Raw genomic sequence first — 19648 nt, 5'->3', positions numbered from 1 at the left:
GAGTATATGGGCACTGGATTATGGGATGGAGGATATGTATGATGGGTATATGGGCACAGGACTATGGGATGGAGGATGTGTGATGGGTATATGGGCACTGGACTATGGGATGGAGGATATGTATGACGGGTAAATGGGCATGGGACTATGGGATGGCGGATATGTATGATGGGTATATGGGCACGGGACTATGGGATGGAGGATATGTATAATGGGTATATGGGCATGGGACTATGAGATAAAGGATGTGTGATGGGTATATGGGCACTCGACTATGGGATGGCGAATATGTATGATGGGTATATGGGCACGGGACTATGGGATGGAGGATATGTATGATGGGTATATGGGCATGGGACTATGAGATGAAGGATGTGTGATGGGTATAATGGCACTCGACTATGGGATGGTGAATATGTATGATGGGTATATGGGCATGGGAGTCTGGGATGGAGGATGTGTGATGGGTATATGGGCATGGGACTATGGGATGGAGGATGTGTGATGGGTATATGGGCACTCGACTATGGGATGGAGGATATGTATGATGGGTATATGGGCACGGGCCTATGGGATTGTGGATATGTATGATGGGTATATGGGCACGGGACTATGGGATGGAGGATAATTATAATTTGCTATAACTAACCACAGTTAGTTACTATGCCCGGGCAGTGCCGGACTCTTCAGCTAGTGTGTATATATATATATATATATATATATATATATAATCACGATGGGGGGTCCAGGTCCAAATCGTGCACCGGGGCCCATCAGACTCTAGTTACACCACTGGGCAGAACAAACACTAATGCGATTGTCCCACCCCTACATATAGTACATGTTATCAGCAGCACATCACCTGCTTACAGAAAGCGATGTTATGTCCTCAGCCGCAGGCCCGGTCGCCGCTGCGCAGGGAGACCGGTGCCTATCTCGCAGCTCCACTGGTACAACTAACCCTGTCTGTGGCTCCAGACGATCAGCGTCTCCTTTCTCTGCTAAGAACCTGCATCCTCTTGGCAGGTCTCCTGGTAATGCTCCTAGGAGGCGCGCCCCGCTTCCTGCACATACTTAAAACAGCAGGGCACCTGTTCTCTATTAGGGCTGTCTGTGCTGTGATGTTCGTGCATAAAAGGCATCCTCCCCTTGAGGGAGGTGCCTGAGCAACGTGTTTATTCTGTGGGATTGTTGTCTCCCATTCAGGCCACACTCTGTTGAGCTCTGCATGCTAAGGCTAATGTTGTCTTTATACTAATAACTCTGTCTTCTCAGAATCCTCTGCTGGCAGTTCCCTGTCTGGACATTCCGGTTTCTACCACAGGCTGACCAAAGTTCTCCTCTTGGAACCATGCAGATATTTCTGCCGTCTAGATCAGCCTTTCTGAGAATACACAGAGATTCCTGGATTCTCGCCACCTCCTCTATACGGTCTTTACGGGTCATCCCTGTGGTCCGGGTATCGTGGCATTCCTGTATAGGGGTACACCTTGCCCGGTGCTTTACTATGTGGTTCTGTGTCATGGTCCAGAGGGTTCTTCCCTCAGGCACCTTTTCCGTTTGTTTGCTTCCTTTAATAAACATCCTTGGTTTTTGAAGCTCATTCTCCTGTCTCTTGTGCATCAGGTATACAGCTACCACTGCACAATCAGTGGTCTAGTGAGTCCACTATACATCTTCGCACCCTGTGGGCGTAACAGATGTGCTGCCGATAACGATTTTTATGTATATGTAAATCACAGAATATGATATGGTGGGCATTACGGAAACCTGGCTTGATGAGAGCCATGACTCGGTAACAAATGTAGAGAGGTACACTACATTTAGAAAGGACAGGAAAGATAAAAAAAGATGTAGGGGTGTGCATCTTTGTGAAATCCACATTAAAACCTGTGCTCAATGAAGACATTGGGGGGAGATACATCAATGTAGAGTCACTATGGGTAAATGTATATGGGGATGGCAATAATGGAAAGCTGCTAATTGGAGTTTCCTACAAGCAACCTAATATACCTGAACAGTTAGAGGATGAAATGCTACACCAAATTAAAAAGGCAGCAAACAGTAACAGGGTTCTTATAGTGGGGGATTTTAAGTATCCAGACATTCAATCTGGTATAGACTCTTCTGGTTGTGCTAAAAGCTACAATTTCTTATCCACAGTTCAGGACAATTACCTCTCTCAGCTGATAGATGAACCGACCAGGGGAGGTAATCTACTGGATCTGGTTCTGTCAAATAGACCAGATACAATTTCAGATCTACAGGTCAGGTAGCATTTAGAAAGCAGTGACCATAACATGGTAAGTTTCAATGTAATTTTCAATCAAGCATTCAAAAGGGGAAATGCCAAAACCTGGAACTTTAAGAAAGCTAACAAATTAAGGGACAAGCTTAATCGTATAGCCTGGGACAACGTGATGATAACTCGGGATACCGAATATAAATGGGGCATTTTTAAGGAAATACTACTAGAATCCTGCAAAAAACTTATACCCTCTGGTAATAAAATGTCAAGGAATAAAAAGAAACCATTATGGATGAACAGGACAGTACAAAGTTTAATAAGACAAAAAAGGGCATTGAAAATCTTGAAAGAAAGTCAGAGAATACTGAAATAGCATTTCAGGAGTATAAAGATCTAAATAAGAAATGTAAAAAAGAAATCAAGCTGGCAAAGTTATCTACAGAGAAACAAATAGCCAATGACATAAAATAAATCCCAAAACTTTTTATAAATACATCAATGCCAAAAAGAATAAAATAGATGGTGTCGGCCCCTTAAAAGATGACAATAGCAAGATAATCACAGAGGACAAAGAAAAGGCAGAGATATTAAATAGGCAATTTTCATCTGTGTTCACCAATGAACTGTCTGTTACAGGGATCATTCAACAAGGCAAAAATCAAAATTCACAACCTGATATAACTAGTTTAACACAAAAAGAAGTGCATTTACGTCTGAGCAATTTAAACATTGACAAATCCCCTGGCCCAGATTGAATTCATCCACGGATACTGAGGGAATTGAGCTCAATAATTGACAGACCACTGTATCTCATATTCTTAGACATATTGAAGATTGAAGGATGGTTCATGTGGTACCAATATTTAAGAAAGGTAAGAAGGTGGATCCGGGCAACTACCATCCGGTAAGCCTGACATCAGTAGTGTGCAAAAGTTTTTGAGGGCATTATAAGAGATGACCTGCAGAAATATATTGCACAGAATACTATAATAACTGACAACCAGCATGGATTCATGAAGAATAAGACATGTCTAACTAACATGTTGATGAGTTTATATGAGGAGGTGAGTGCAAATCTGGATGTAGGTAAAGCGGCTTACAGTATGTGACTTATCTGGCCTTTGCAAAGGCATTTGAAACAGTTCCACATAACAGACTTATACTTAAGCTACAGAAGCAATGACTGGGGGAAACTATATGCAGATGGATAAGGAATTGGCTAAATGACCGGAAACAAAGAGTTGTTATAAATGGTACGTTCTCTAAATGTGTTACAGTGAGCAGTGGGGTACCACAGGGATCTGTGCTAGGACCAATTCTTTTTAACCTCTTTATTAATGACCTTGTGGATGGGATTGAAAGTAAAGTGTTAGACTTTGATGACGACACCAATCTATGTAGGATATTAAAATCTGACCTTGACTTTGCAATATTGCAAAATGATCTGAATAAGATGACTGAAGGGGTAAACACTAGAGTTGAGCGACTTTTGGTTTTTTAGGGTCGCGTTTCGTTTCGTGAAACCCGACTTTTCCAAAAGTCGGGTCGAGCAAGATCGTCCGATTATAGGGAAAAGTCGGGGTCGTCCCGAAACACGAAACCCAATGTAAGTCAATGGGGAATAAAAGTCGGCAGTGAGAGGAGGACAGGAAACACACCTACAGTGCCCATTTGAATGCCAAAAGCATCAATTCTTCTTACTTAAGCTTGTCAACCTTAATTAACTTCATAATACAAGTTACGCACTGAAAAATGGGGGTTATTTGGCTAAAGTTGTGGGGGGGGAGGGCTGGCTGCAGGTTTTCATGTGCCCTGGGCGAAAGAGCGCCCCTTTAACACATACCACAACTCATCATGCTCCGATACGGCAGATAAATAGCGGTATAGTACAATGAAAAATACCTCACTTTTTACATCTCATGACGAGGCCCATCTATTTCTCCATACAGAATCATTGGTCCCATATAATGTTTGAAACAGTATATGATGAGCTCCACATAATGCTACAGTATATGTTGGTCCCCATGGATGAAGCTCCACTGTCTTATGGGCCCAAATAATGCTCCAAACATAATGGGCCCCATTTCTAATGCTCTAGTGTATAATGGGCCCTGTAAATGCTGCTCCAGTGTCTGATGTCCACCTTTGGAATGTTCCAGTGTATGGTGGGCCCCATCTATCATTCTCCAGAGTATAGTGCTCCCCAAAAATTGCTGTCCCAACATTGAAAACAATCAAATAAGTCTCCTCGCTAGGGAATCCCTGTACTTGTCTGGACAGGTGCTGTAGCTTGCTTAACAGCTCGCCAGCCGTTCTCACGCCCAGTATGGATTGCACGTGATTGCACAAAGGTTAGAAAGGGTACCGTATCCCTGGATAACATGTATGGATAGCGTACACATTCAAAATATATGTCTCAGGAGGCAGGCTCAGACGGTGTCAGGCACAGTATGGATTGCACGTGATTGCACAAAGGTTAGAAAGGGTACCGTATCCCCGGATAACATGTATGGATAGCATACACATTCAAAATATATGTCTCAGGAGGCAGGCTCAGACGGTGTTAGGCCCAGTATGGATTGCACGTGATTGCACAAAGGTTAGAAAGGGTACCGTATCCCCGGATAACATGTATGGATAGCGTACACATTCAAAATATATGTCTCAGGAGGCAGGCTCAGACGGTGTTAGGCCCAGTATGGATTGCACGTGATTGCACAAAGGTTAGAAAGGGTACCGTATCCCCGGATAACATGTATGGATAGCGTACACATTCAAAATATATGTCTCAGGAGGCAGGCTCAGACGGTGTCAGGCACAGTATGGATTGCACGTGATTGCACAAAGGTTAGAAAGGGTACCGTATCCCCGGATAACATGTATGGATAGCGTACACATTCAAAATATATGTCTCAGGAGGCAGGCTCAGACGGTGTTAGGCCCAGTATGGATTGCACGTGATTGCACAAAGGTTAGAAAGGGTACCGTATCCCCGGATAACATGTATGGATAGCGTACACATTCAAAATATATGTCTCAGGAGGCAGGCTCAGACGGTGTCAGGCACAGTATGGATTGCACGTGATTGCACAAAGGTTAGAAAGGGTACCGTATCCCTGGATAACATGTATGGATAGCGTACACATTCAAAATATATGTCTCAGGAGGCAGGCTCAGACGGTGTCAGGCACAGTATGGATTGCACGTGATTGCACAAAGGTTAGAAAGGGTACCGTATCCCCGGATAACATGTATGGATAGCATACACATTCAAAATATATGTCTCAGGAGGCAGGCTCAGACGGTGTTAGGCCCAGTATGGATTGCACGTGATTGCACAAAGGTTAGAAAGGGTACCGTATCCCCGGATAACATGTATGGATAGCGTACACATTCAAAATATATGTCTCAGGAGGCAGGCTCAGACGGTGTTAGGCCCAGTATGGATTGCACGTGATTGCACAAAGGTTAGAAAGGGTACCGTATCCCCGGATAACATGTATGGATAGCGTACACATTCAAAATATATGTCTCAGGAGGCAGGCTCAGAGGGTGTCAGGCACAGTATGGATTGCACGTGATTGCACAAAGGTTAGAAAGGGTACCGTATCCCCGGATAACATGTATGGATAGCGTACACATTCAAAATATATGTCTCAGGAGGCAGGCTCAGACGGTGTCAGGCACAGTATGGATTTGACGGCCCAGATTACACAGCGGAGGAGCAGGGAGAGGTAAAGATTGCAAATGCTGGGGCCCTGCCCAAGCAAGGGGGGCCCACTCGTGGGCGTCGGTACTGGTACTGGGCCCCTCATAGTACAGCGGTGTGTCTGACGGCGGGTGTGCACCACCACCGTCAGAGACACTTGATTGCACTATGAGGTACCCTGTGCCAGTGCCCGCGCCCAAGAGTCGGCCTACCCACCTGTCCAGGGCAACGGCACTCGCACGGTGTCATGCGGTAGGTGGTGACCCCGGCCATGGGGGGGGAGGCAGCACAGTTAGGGAGTTTTAGAAAGTGGCATATGTTGATGTTGGACATTCAGCTGATGCAAAAGGCGAAATAGGTGAAGTACCAGGAAGAGGTGGACCAAAGCAAGCCATTTTTCTGTCACCCTATGTGTCATCAGGGGAAGGTGGGACAAAATTGGAAACCCATGCGTGGTTCATTTTAATGAAGGTTAGATCATCCACATTTTGGGTTGACAGACGGGTCCTTTTTTCTGTCAGGATTGATCCAGCTGCACTGAAGACTCTTTCCGATAGCACACTTGCAGCTGGGCAAGCGAGCTCCTGTAAGGCATATTGGGCCAATTCAGGCCAGGTGTCCAGTTTAGCGGCCCAATAGTCAAAGGGGAATGACCTGTGTGGGAGAACATCGATATGGGAGGAAAAGTAGTTTGTAACCATAGTTGACAACTGCTGTCTCCTGTCACTTTCCATCGATGCAGTATTACCAGTTGTGTGAGCGGTATTTGAAAAATCAGTCCACAACATTGTCATGAAACCCTTGTCTCCAACGCCACTTCTGCTGTGTGCACTACGAACACCTCTGCCAAGCTGCCCCCGGCCCGTACAGCTCGTGTGAGAACCATCACCGCTGCTGTGTGCTGGGAATGCCTCAAGCAACCGATTTACCAGAGTTGCTTGTTTATTAGCCAATATTAGGTCAAGGTTCTCCTGTGGCATGATGTTTTGTAATTTGCCTTGTTAGCGTGGATCCAGGATGCTGGCCAACCAGTAGTCGTCATCGTTCATCATTTTGGCAATGCGGGGGTCCCTTTTTAGGATCCGCAAGGCATAATCTGACATGTGGGCCAATGTTCCCGGTGTCAATGATGCACTGCGAGTGCTGGGTGGAGGAGCACTTTCTGGCAAATCCACATCCCTCCAGTCACGCACAAACCCTGTACCAGACCTTGCCACGCCAACATTTTCACTTGCCCCACGAGATGCATCCTCCTCCCCTAAGTAATCATCCCCATCATCCTCCTCCTCCTCCTCTTCTTCCTCCACCTCGTCCAGGAGAGGTTCCTGAGCAGACAATGGCTGAATGTCATCAAGAATTCCCTCCTCCTCTTCCTCCTCATCAACATTGGCTGCAGACGCCTGCTCCTTAAGGAGCGTCAAAGTTTGCTTGAGCAGACGCATAAGTGGGATGCTCATGCTTAGGATGGCGTCGTCTGCGCTTACCAGCCGTGTGCATTCCTCAAAACACTGAAGGACTTTACAAAGGTCTTTCAGCTTCGACCACTGCACGCCTGTCAACTCCATGTCTGCTCTCAAAGTGCCTGGCCGTGTATCCTCCCACAAATGCATTATGGCCTGCCTCTGCTCGCACAGCCGCTCCACCATGTGCAGGGTGGAGTTCCACCTTGTTGCAATGTCGATAATGAGGCGGTGGTTGGGAAGGTGGAGCAATCGCTGCAGCTTCTGCATACGAACGGAGTGTACAGGCGACCGGCGGATGTGCGCGCACAGTCTTCGCACCTTCTGGAGCAGGGCTGTTAACTCCGGATAATTTTTGAGGAAGCACTGCACCACCAGGTTCAAGGTGTGAGCCAAGCAAGGTATGTGGCTGAGTTTTGAAAGGGCTATGGCTGCCACAAAATTACGGCCGTTATCACTAACTACCTTGCCTGCCTCAAGATGTACACTGCCCAGCCATGACTCAGTTTGTCGCTTCAAGTACTCGGCCAGCACCTCGGCGGTGTGTCTGTCGCCCAAACACATCATCTGCAACACAGCCTGCTGACGCTTTCCACTAGCTGCTCGATAGGGGGACACATCGTGTGCAACAGTGGCAGCTGCAGATGGAGTGCTCGTACGACTGCGCTCTGTGGACGAGCTTTCGCTTCTGGAGGAGGAGGAGGAGGAGGAGGAGGAGGGTCGAACGCCTACAGCCAACTGTTTCCTATACCGTGGGCTAGGCAGCACTGTCCCACCACCGCTGTCCCCAGTGGACACTGCATCCACCACATTAACCCAGTGCGCAGTGATGGACACGTAACGGCCCTGGCCATGCCGACTGGACCATGCATCAGTTGTGAGGAGCACCTTTCCGCTCACTGACTGCTTGAGTGCATGGACAATGCGGTCTTTCACATGATGGTGGGGGGCTGGGATGGCTTTGCGAGAGAAAAAGTGGTGACTGGGTAGGTCATAGCGTGGTACTGCATAGGCCATGAGTTCGCGGAAAGCTGTGCTTTCCACCAACTGAAAGGGCATCATCTCAAACGAGATTAGTTTGGCAATGTGGGCGTTCAAACCCAGTGTACGCGGATGAGAGACTCAGTACTTTCTTGACCTACTCATAGTGTCTGGGAGGGTGAGCTGGACTTGAGAGCTGCATATGGTGGAAGTAGCGGTGGACAGGGCGGACTGAGAGAGGGTTGATGATGGTGATGGAGTTGGTGTTCTTTCTGATGGCCTAGAATCAGTATTTCGTTGATATAACAGTGGGATTCCCTGACTGCTGTGGTCTTGCAACGACACCTCAACATTTGCTGCTGTGCTAACCGGTGGGCTTACAGTGGGGGAAACAATGTAGCGTTGCTGACTACCTTCGTTGTGATCAGTTGCACATGTGGCACTTGAGGTTTGGTGTTGTGTCCACGCTTGCAAGTGCATGCTGGTTAAATGTCTAAGCATGCAACTGGTATTCAAATTTTTCAGATTTTTCCCTCGGCTAAAGGTCTTTGCGCACTTCTTACAGATAACCTTGGCCTGATCATGAGGATTTTGTTCAAAAAAGTGCCACACTGCACTCTTCCTACTTTGGCAGACATTTTGCGGCCTAGCACGCTGTGATCTTTTGACCCTCTGGACAAGCTGTCCAGCAACTCTTTTGATGTTTGGAACCTGTCTTTGGAGTGCTCCGGGCCTGCCAGATAACAGCTGTTGCGATGTCGATGTCTGCTGTGGATGCTCCTCATCTGAGCTATTGGAAGCAGCACCCTCTTCCCCCAATGGATGCCAATCTGGGTCAACAACTGGGTCATCCATCACCTCCTCTTCTATGTCATGTGCACCTTTCTCTGTGTCACCGTGTATGGTGGTATAGTGTGCGGGAAGGGGCACCTGAGTCTCATCAGGGTCAAAATCTGGCTCTGTACACTGCGAGGACAATGTAGTGCTCTGAGTGAATGTACCAGCAGAATCATCCATCAGCGGCTGTGCATCAGTGCACTCCATGTCAGATTCATCTTGGCCTGGGTAATTCACCATTTCACTTGATAATCCAGGCATGGTATGTGAAAACAGCTCCATGGAGTAATCAGTAGTATGGCCTGCGTCATCCTTCAATCTTGGTTGGGGTGAAGGACACAAGGAAAGGTGTGGTTCATGAACATGAGCCTCCAATGACGACTCAGTGCTTTTACTTTTTACAACTGAAGAAGAGGAGGCGATAGAGCTGGAGGCTGAGTCAGCAATGTAAGACAAAACTTTTTCCTGATGCTCTGCCTTTAAAAGCGGTTTGCCAACTCCTAGAAAACTAAGCGTTCGAGGCCTTAGACAAAATCCAACAAACTATATAGTAATGTAAAACAAGGTACAAGGTGTCTATAGGACAGGGGAGATTTAGAATTTCTGCACACACTTGTGGACAGTGGACACTTTTGGATTGTGTGAGGCCCACTGATATCTGAGCGCTATGTGACAGGCTCGATGGCACAGCTGCCTGTGACCAAAGTGACGAGAGGATAATGGAGATTTTGAATCTCTGCGCACACTTTTGGACACTGGACACTTGTGGATTGTGTGAGGCCCACTGATATCTGAGCGCTATGTGACAGGCTCGATGGCACAGCTGCCTGTGACCAAAGTGACGAGAGGATAATGGAGATTTTGAATCTCTGCGCACACTTTTGGACACTGGACACTTGTGGATTGTGTGAGGCCCACTGATATCTGAGCGCTATGTTACACGCTCGATGGCACAGCTGCCTGTGACCAAAGTGACGAGAGGATAATGGAGATTTTGAATCTCTGCGCACACTTTTGGACACTGGACACTTGTGGATTGTGTGAGGCCCACTGATATCTGAGCGCTATGTGACACGCTCGATGGCACAGCTGCCTGTGACCAAAGTGACGAGAGGATAATGGAGATTTTGAATCTCTGCGCACACTTTTGGACACTGGACACTTGTGGATTGTGTGAGGCCCACTGATATCTGAGCGCTATGTGACAGGCTCGATGGCACAGCTGTGACAAAAGTGACTAGAGGATAAGGGAGATTGGATTGCTTTTAAAAAAGCAGTTTGCGGAGCAGTGGGTAAACAGCAATGCCAGCGTGTCAGGAAGCCTTAAAAGGCAGCCCAACAACCAACACCACTGATACACCACAATATAGCCTCCCCTTGCACTGCACACACAGTGACTTGTGTGTTGTGCAGGCCAAATCGCTAGCAGCAGAAGCAGTTTTTTTGTCTTCTTCCCTGCCTAACGCTCTCCCTACAGAATCAGCAGCAACCTCTCCCTATACTAAGATCGGCAGAAGTAAGATGGCGGTCGGCGTGCACGCCCTTTTATACCCCCTGTGACGCCCACCAAAGCAAGCCAATCACTTGCATGCCCTTCTGAAAGATGGTGGTGACCCGTGCCTAGGTCATCACGTTGCCCACAGTGTCCGTGGATCCTGATTGGCTGAAAAAGAGCGCAAAACAAACTTTTGAAACGCGACTTTGGCGCGTAAGTCGCCGACCTCGTGGCCGACCTCATCCTAGGGTCGGGTTTCGTTTCATGAAACCCGACTTTGCCAAAAGTCGGCGACTTTTGAATTTTTTCGACCCGTTTCGCTCAACTCTAGTAAACACTTGGCAAATGAGATTAAATATAGATAAATGTAAGGTAATGCACCTAGGACGGAGTAATCCTAGTGCTGCATATACATTAAATGGGAGCATACTCGCGACTACAGATCAAGAGAAGGACTTGGGTATTCTCATTACAAGTAAGCTGAGCAGCAGTACTTAATGTCAAGCAGCAGCTGCAAAAGCAAAAAAGATTTTGGGATGTATAAAAAGAAAAATATGATCCCACAATCCCAATGTATTATTACCACTTTATAAATCACTGGTGAGGCCACATCTAGAATATGGGATCCAGTTTTGGGCTTCACATTTTAAAAAGGATATTCAGAAGCTAGAATCAGTTCAACGACGGGCAACTAGATTATGTCAAGGGATGGAAGGCTTCTCATATGAGGAGAGGTTGGAAAAGTTGGACTTGTTTAGCTTAGAAAAAAGACGCCTCAGAGGGGATCTCATTTACATGTATAAATATATGTGTGGCCAGTACAAAACACTGGCACCTGACTTATTCCTTCCAAGGACCATGCTGAGGAATAGGGCGTACTCATTATGGGTGGAAGAAATGCGATTCCAACAGCTAAACAGCGAAGGGTTCTTAACAGTTAGAGCAGTCAGATTGTGTAATGCCGACCACAAGAGATAGTTATTGCAGACACTATAACAGCTTTTATAAAAGGTTTGGACGATTTCCTTGATACACATAGCATTGCGGGCTATAGCTAGATTAGTGACCAAATGTACAGTTGATGGAGAAAGGTTGAACTTGTTGGACCTAGGTCTTTATTCCACCTACGTAACTATGTAAAGAACAAGCGTTTTTGTTGATCCAGCTGGGGATTGTCTACATGTTTGTACCAGCAGAAAATCGGGAAGAAGCATTACCACAAGCGTTCATTTGCTGAATTATCAGGAGGTATTTAAAGAACTTTAATTCAAGACCGCCAATACGTATATATACTGACCTGAGATATAAGAGAATATCATCCCCATAAAGGTGACAATCCAGCAGCTTTCGGCTGTCCACTATATCTGACAAATTGCTGTATCACAAATGATCGGTGTTGGCACCGTCCATATCTGTTTGACCCCTTAGTTGCTGCTGTCAAAAGTGACTACATCAAATAAATGGTTAAAAGATTGTGGGGGCTTGCACTTTAATCTAATTGACACACCGAGATCATGATTGTGTGGTCTTGATGTTTGCCATAGCTGTTCATTGCCAAATAGCGGCCTTAGAGTCTCCCGGCTATAGCGGTCAGTTCAGAAGTTAGCGACATTTAGGTGGTAAACAAGCACTTTTTCATTCCGGCTATACCACTTTGCATTAATTCCTAAAAATCACCTGAAGGGTTAATAAACTACCTTACAGCAGTTTTCAATATGTCAGGGGGTGCTGTTTTTAAAATGGTATCACGTTTGGGGTTTTCCAATATTTAGCACCCCTAAAGTCACTTCAAACCTGGATAGGTCCCTCAAAAAAATAAATTTTGTAAATTTCCTTGAAAAAATGAAAAATTGCTGCTACATTTTTAAACCTCCTAAAAGTCTAGCAAAATAAATTACAGTTTTAAAAATGGTGCTGATGTAAAGCAGGTATGAGGGATATGTTATTTATTCATGTTTTTCTGTGGTATGACTATCTGGATTAAAGGGATAATCATTCAAAGTTTGAAAACTGCAATTTTTTTTACATTTTTGTCAAGTTTCTGATATTTTTATAAATAAACACAAAACATATCAATCTAAATTTACTATTATCATAAATTATAATGTGCCACGAAAAAACAGTATCAAAATCACTGGGATTTGTTGAAGCATTCCAGAGTTATGACCACATAAAGTGACATTGGTCAGAATTTAAAAAATTGGCCCGGTCACGAAGGGGTTGTCTCGAGTTCAGAAATTGATAAAACTGCAAAGTGCTTGTAATTCTCAAAAAAGGATATTTTTTTAATTATAAAGTCTACAGCTCAATGTCTAGGTGACGGGCCACGTTACAGTCCCAGCCTGGCCAGTTACCTAGGCCAGGAGCAATCAGGCTCTATGCCTTACAATCTTCTCATGCTGCTCTGAAGCTGCCTGGGTCTGACCAGTCTCATTAACCTTGCATTTTGCCCATGCTGCAGAGGTAAAGCACATATTGTACAAATAAACTTTTAATCTTTAGGAGCGCACCACTCTTAGCAATGAAAGAAGCTGGAAACTGGATACAATGCGCTCCCAAAGATTCATCTTGAGAGAACCTCTTTAAGTTCCTACTTAAGAGCTAACAAGAAATTAAGGAATATCTCAATCTCTACTAGGAACGACACAAACCTAAGATGCCCATTTTTTATATAAAATCAACAACTTTTAGACCCAGATAGCCTTTAATTTGTTGAGCTTACTCTAAAAAAACCCAGGACAGTCTCGGCAAATAAAGGAATGTTGGCAATTATTTTATAGGATTTTATTACCTGACTATCTGTATCAGTGCTTCAGTGATGTTTTCTCCTGATGCCGCACTGCATTCTGTGAATAGTAGCTTGTGTTCCTAGAAGAAAATTACATAAGTGTGATAAGATGACAGTTTTGGAAGGAAGAAATGTGCGAGGAGACAACAGTATGGGAGGGGGAAATGTGTGACGAGACAGTATGGGGGGATATGTGAGAAGACAGTGACAAGTTAAGGATTATTATATCTATATGATGGGAGTATTAATTATGATATTATGCACTGTGGCATACCAAATCTTAACCATGTGTAATATACTCACAGTTAGGGTGCAGCCAGACGGCTGTATAACACGGACGATGATCGCATCGCAGTGCACAGACTGGCCTGCGCCTCTCCTGACACGAGCATGACAGCTGCATAGAAATACTTACTGTCATGCTTGGGTCAGGAATGCCGCCGGCCAGTGCAAGCATTGCCATGCGATCGTCGTCCATGTTATACATCGGTCTGACTGCGCCATTAGGATTCGGCTGTGCCTATTCATATAAGATTTTCACACTTATGGTCTCATGCCAGCTAGCTTCTCTTCTTGCTTCTCTCAATGAAGCAGGGGCTCTAATTTTTCACTGAACACTGAGAGAATTAGGAAGAATTAGTTGACACCTGATTGTATATACAAACCGCATTTGGGACTATGCAAACCACATAAGCTGTGTATAGGACAGGAATTTATGCCACAGGTTCAGGAAAATCTAGATTCGCCTAAATATCTACATATAACTGCATAATTTTTCTTGCTGATCATTTTTGTGTAGAAAGATCACAGATTCCAATGACATAATACTGTAGCTTCTAGGCATTAGATTACTTAAGGTACTGTCACACTTAGCGATGTACCAGCGATCCCGACCAGCGATATGACACGGTCAGGATCGCTGGTACATCGCTAAGTGGTCGCTAGTGAGCTGCCACATAGGCAGATCTCACCAGCGACATCGCTGGGGACGGGGGTTGCTACTTACCTGTCACACTAGGCGATCCTGCGTCCTCCCGCCCGGCTCCACGCTCGTCTCTCCACAGGAAGCGCCGCAGGAAGCTGACGACGAGAAACAGTCCAGGACGTTCTCGCGCGATCAGTGATAACCAGCGGGGGAGCCGGTCGTAGGTAAGTATCAGACACAGCGATATCGCTAGCAATATCGCTATAACGTCACAAGTTATAGAGATATTGCTAGCGATATCGCTTAGTGTGACAGGCCCTTTACAGCAGTGTTCTGCCTACATAGGAATACTAGGCAGACACAGCAACCTCCTCTCCCCAATGTAACAGTTTCAGTCACTTCAAGCTTGGGTTTACATGTCAATGACCCACTGCTTCCTGCATTCAGAACCTAGGACTAAACACTTTGAAAGCTGTGTTTAGCGCTTTGTGTGAGATTAACCTGTCACTTATGGTAGAATGGTCTGTCATAGTGTCAGCTTGAACTGGCCTCTGTCAGCACAAAATATCTTTTCAAACCAAGTACAGGCACTCGGTGCTCCATGGCAGGGCCAATCATTTTAATACACCTCCCCACCTGTTTGGTTTCCATATATCTCCACCTTTCTCCTTCTCTATGAAGCCAGAGCTGTCAGTCAAAGAGGGGAGTGGTAAAGATTGAGTGACAACAAGCAGGTATGAAGGTGCATTTAAATGCTTTGCCCCACAGTAAAGCACTTAGCGGCACAACTATATTTGAACAGTCATCATGTGCTGACGGAGTCGCTTTAAGACAAGAGCCCTATGCATCCATTAAAGATGGCATTGTAGATTTACGCTCTGCCTCGCTGCAATGAGAATTGGCTGCATGTATGAATATAGTCTGGTGGCTAGATGGGGTTAGACAACAAGTTTTCTGCACCCCAAAATCATGCCAATAAAATTACTAGCCCTCATACAGCTGCAGGTATTACTACTGTACTTTCAGTGTAGCGACTAAAAAATATATTCTTTTCACATTTAAAAAAAAGATTTAATAGTGTAAATGCAGTAAAGCAAGGATAAACTACTATACAGATATTATCCCAAAATAGGTCCTGTCCTTAACAGGTTAAAAGGGAAGAGAAAAAAGTCTAGTACAGCAATACACTATTTTAGTTGTTAAGACTTCATCACTTTTCAGATCTGAAATGTGTCAATTTGGGTGCTAATACCTTTGATATGATTTTTACATCATCAAAGGATTGTCAGGCAAAAATAAGTTATCTGATCTCCTGTTCACAGGTGATCACTTATTGTTTGTGGAGGTTCAATTCGATTTCGGGGACTCGCATCAATCTGCCGAATGGGTAACTTTTATACCCATTAAAATAATGTAGAGTGGAGCAGCGTATGTGTGCATCCTTTGGCGTGATTGGCATCACCATGCCGTCATTGCAGGGCTACAGGCACAATATGGTATGGAGTAATTCCTTTCCTTTTTTACCACTTTGTATAATCATACTTGTTATCTGGAATGATGTTCATACTAATGTTATTTGGCTCCAGACACCTTATATTCTTGCGATAGACAGTGGATTTACATTAGAGTCATGCACTATGCTTCTTATATCTTGATCCACAGGGTCCTATTCAAGTAAGGCATGATACATGTTACATTAACATTTGTTTATCATACTATTTGTTGTATCATGAATATTCATGTACTTACACTATATCACATTTTGCAATTTAATTGTTATGCATTTATGTCCCACTTTCTTGTGTACTGTTTAAATCAATTCTTTATAGGATTATACGTCTATGCATTGTAGCTACTTGTCATGCCGGCTTTGGACTTTGTTCACACTGAGGAGTCTGTTGTGTAGTCTAAGGGCCCCATCACACATAGCGATCTCGCTAGCGAGATCACTGCTGAGTCACAAGTTTTGTGTGGATTATCGTAAACTGAATGCTTGCACTATTAAAGACTCATACCCACTGCCCCGCATAGAAGAATCCCTGTCCGCCTTGGGGAAAGCAACATATTTTTCGACCCTGGATTTGGCCAGTGGGTACTGGCAGGTGCCCATGTCAGAAGAAGATAGAGCCAAGATGGTGTTCATATTGCCCATGGGACTGTTTGAGTTTAATCGAATGCCGTTTGGGCTGGCCAACGCCCCCGGGACCTTTCAGCGATTGATGGAGTGGTGTCTGGGAGATCTCAATTTTGAGGCCACGTTGATCAACCTGGACAACATCATCATTTATACCGCCACCTTCGAGGACCACCTAAAGCGGTTGGGACAGGTACTCAGCCGGTTGCAAAAGTATGGGTTGAAGATCAAGCCTCAGAAATGCCACCTATTTCACTCCCATATTGAGTATCTGGGTCATGTCGTTTCGGCAGAGGGTGTGAGGCCATCCCGGGAGAAGGTTGCTGCTATCCAGGAATGGCCTACCCCCGAGATGGTAAAAGATGTGCGGGCTTTTCTGGGGTTAGCCGGATATTAAAGTCGTTTTGTAAAGAATTTTGCCTGTCGAGCTCGAGCCCTGCACGACTTGCTGAAGGGGGCTCCCGCTGGGGCCAATGGGCGAAGAATCCAGTGGCAACACCCTCAGGAAGATGCCTTCCGAGACCTCAAGGCTGCGCTCTCGGATGCCCCAGTGTTGGCTTATGAAGATTTCTCACAACCGTTCATCTTGCACACTGACGGGAGTCTTCACGGGCTGGGGGCTGTGTTGTCGCAGGTTCAAGATGGCCGGGAGAGGGTGATCGCATATGGAAACCACTCACTCCATGACTCCGAGCGTAACCCTGACAATTACAGCTCCTTCAAGCTCGAGCTCCTTGCAGTGGAGTGGGCCATGACGGAGAGATTCGCAGAGTACCTAGCTGGCTCCGAGGTGGTGGTGCGAACTGACAACAACCCGCTGGCTCATTTGGAAAACGCCAAATTGGGGGCTCTGGAACAGTGATGGGTGGCCCGGATGGTGAAGTACATTTATAAGTTTATCTACAAAAGAGGGGCCGAGAATGTCCATGCAGACGCCCTCTCCAGTATATGACATACAACTCCAGGACAGAACTGAGACAAAGAATTAGAAGGAGAGAAAATACCGTTCGCTTTCACTGCTGCCATGCTCACAACTGACAATAAAAAAATATGTTCCCCCGAGACCCCAAGGGGCATGTTAGAACAATCCCGGGATAAGTGGATACAACAACAACAAGAAGACGAAGAGGTTGGCCTTCTCAGGACGTGGGTCGCCGCTGGGCAATTACCTACTGACTCTCAACGACAAAGTTTGACTCAAGACATGTTGCTGATGTTGCGACAATGGGAGAGATTGGTTATCTGAAAGGGACTATTGTACCGTAAAATAACATCACTAACAATGACGGCCACCTCGCCATAGGAGGCAATAGAGGCCCACGTCCCATCTACAAGGTGACCCTGAGCAGAGGCCAGCCAAACGTTTTTTGGGGAACTGCGTCATCACTGCACTGTGAGACGAGAGAGCCGGTAAAAGACGTTCTGAAAGCCCCAACAGCACAGAGTCTTCAGGGCCTGTTGTGCCCCACCAGCACAGAGTCTTCAGGGCCTGTTGTGCCCCACCAGCACAGATTCTTCAGGGCCTGTTGTGCCCCACCAGCAGAGTCTTCAGGGCCTGTTGTGCCCCACCAGCACACATTCTTCAGGGCCTGTTGTGCCCCACCAGCACATAGTCTTCAGGGCCTGTTGTGCCCCACCAGCACAGATCCTTCAGGGCCTGTTGTGCCCCATCAGCACAGATTCTACAGGGCCTGTTGTGCCCCCAGCACAGAGTCTTCAGGGCATGTTGTGCCCCACCAGCACAGATTCTTCAGGGCCTGTTGTGCCCAACCAGCACAGAGTCTTCAGGGCATGTTGTGCCCCACCAGCACAGATTCTTCAGGGCCTGTTGTGCCCCACCAGCACAGAGTCTTCAGGGCCTGTTGTGCCCCATCAGCACAGATCCTTCAGGGCCTCTTGTGCCCCACCAGCACAGAGTCTTCAGGGCCTCTTGTGCCCCACCAGCACAGATCCTTCAGGGCCTGTTGTGCCCCTTCAGCACAGTTTCTTCAGGGCCTGTCAAGCTCAAATCATCCCTGGACAACGAGACGTCAAGGCATCCGCATTCAGCGACCTCTAAGCGGCCGCACCTGTGAACCTGAGTGACGTCTGGAAGGATAAGTGAACTATAGGAAATAAGGACCCATAGTTTGTGCCATACGTGGGCTTCAACGCCCGGACTAGCCGGGTTAGTCACATTGAATATAAGAAAATTATTGTTTATTTTGTTGAGTCCCTGCAAGGACAGATTGTTGTTACCTCTGTTACTTTTTCAGCATAGCCCCAGCGGCTCATACCTTATCTCGTGAATCGTCACTGCATCCTTTGAGCACGGACAGTGGTGCCACCGATCAGGGTGGAGCTGTCAACTCCACAAATAATGAGGGTTCCCACTTCAGCATTTCATTGGGGCCATGCTGAACAACCTGCCTAGATTCTCCGGCTCCAATACTATGCTATGGAGCTGGACAGAGCGAATGTGGGGGCTTTTTCGGATGCACCCAATGACCCCTGATCTGGAAGCCGAAGTGGCACTCATGGCACTAGACGGGGAGGTGCGGAGGTCAGTGATGTTGAAATCTCCGGAGCACCGCAACACTTTTGAAAAAGTGTTACAGATAGTAGAGCAGACCCATGGGGACCCTACTAATGTGGGAGAGTTAAGAACCCGTTTGATTAGTCGGATGCAGGCAGAGGGGGAGACGATCACTCAGTACATGAATGTCCTCCAAGAATTGCATACGGCTATTGAAAGAAAGGACTGGGTAGGGGTAGGACCTGTTGACAATACCCTATGTAACCTACTGGTGACTGGTTTGCGAGATCCTTTAACAAAGCAGGCATTGCTGGAGCAGATCAGAATGAATCCCCGAATAGACTTTTCAGAGGTGGGAAGTCAGGCACGGGTTCGAGAGCAAGAGCAGGGGATGGCGGTCCCCGTGGGGAAGGTCCGAGGTGTGGAGGCCTCCGCAAACGCAGTCGAGGAGCCTCAGTGGGTGGAGGAGATGAAGCAAGAGTTGAAAAATATTAAGGGCGAGTTGGCTGAAGTAAAGAGAAGGACCGAGACTGGGACTGGACGACCTAGTTTTAGC

At 46.2% G+C, this 19648-nt stretch overlaps 1 protein-coding gene and 1 long non-coding RNA gene across 4 annotated transcripts in view; one reads left to right on the top strand and one right to left on the bottom strand.

The window, feature by feature from the left end:
* The window catches only part of LOC141063204 (EF-hand calcium-binding domain-containing protein 4B-like), a 151193-nt gene that overhangs the window by 3704 nt on the left and 127841 nt on the right, over positions 1-19648 (bottom strand). For all 3 annotated transcript variants that reach the window (XR_012224840.1, XR_012224841.1, XM_073557266.1), the window contains exon 15: positions 13522-13598. Coding sequence is in view for 1 of the 3 variants with exons in the window: in XM_073557266.1 (XP_073413367.1) it covers positions 13522-13598 (77 nt within the window). In the remaining 2 variants the exon portion in view is untranslated. The remainder of the gene's footprint in view (positions 1-13521; positions 13599-19648) is intronic.
* LOC141063207 (uncharacterized) overlaps positions 1-19648 on the top strand; it is a 119757-nt gene that overhangs the window by 61523 nt on the left and 38586 nt on the right. The window lies entirely within an intron of this gene.

Source organism: Dendrobates tinctorius, unplaced genomic scaffold, assembly GCF_039654945.1.
Source record: "Dendrobates tinctorius isolate UK_male_01 unplaced genomic scaffold, ASM3965494v1 ptg000246l, whole genome shotgun sequence".
NCBI lineage: Eukaryota > Metazoa > Chordata > Amphibia > Anura > Dendrobatidae > Dendrobates > Dendrobates tinctorius.
This window is presented reverse-complemented; position numbering and strand designations above follow the sequence as displayed.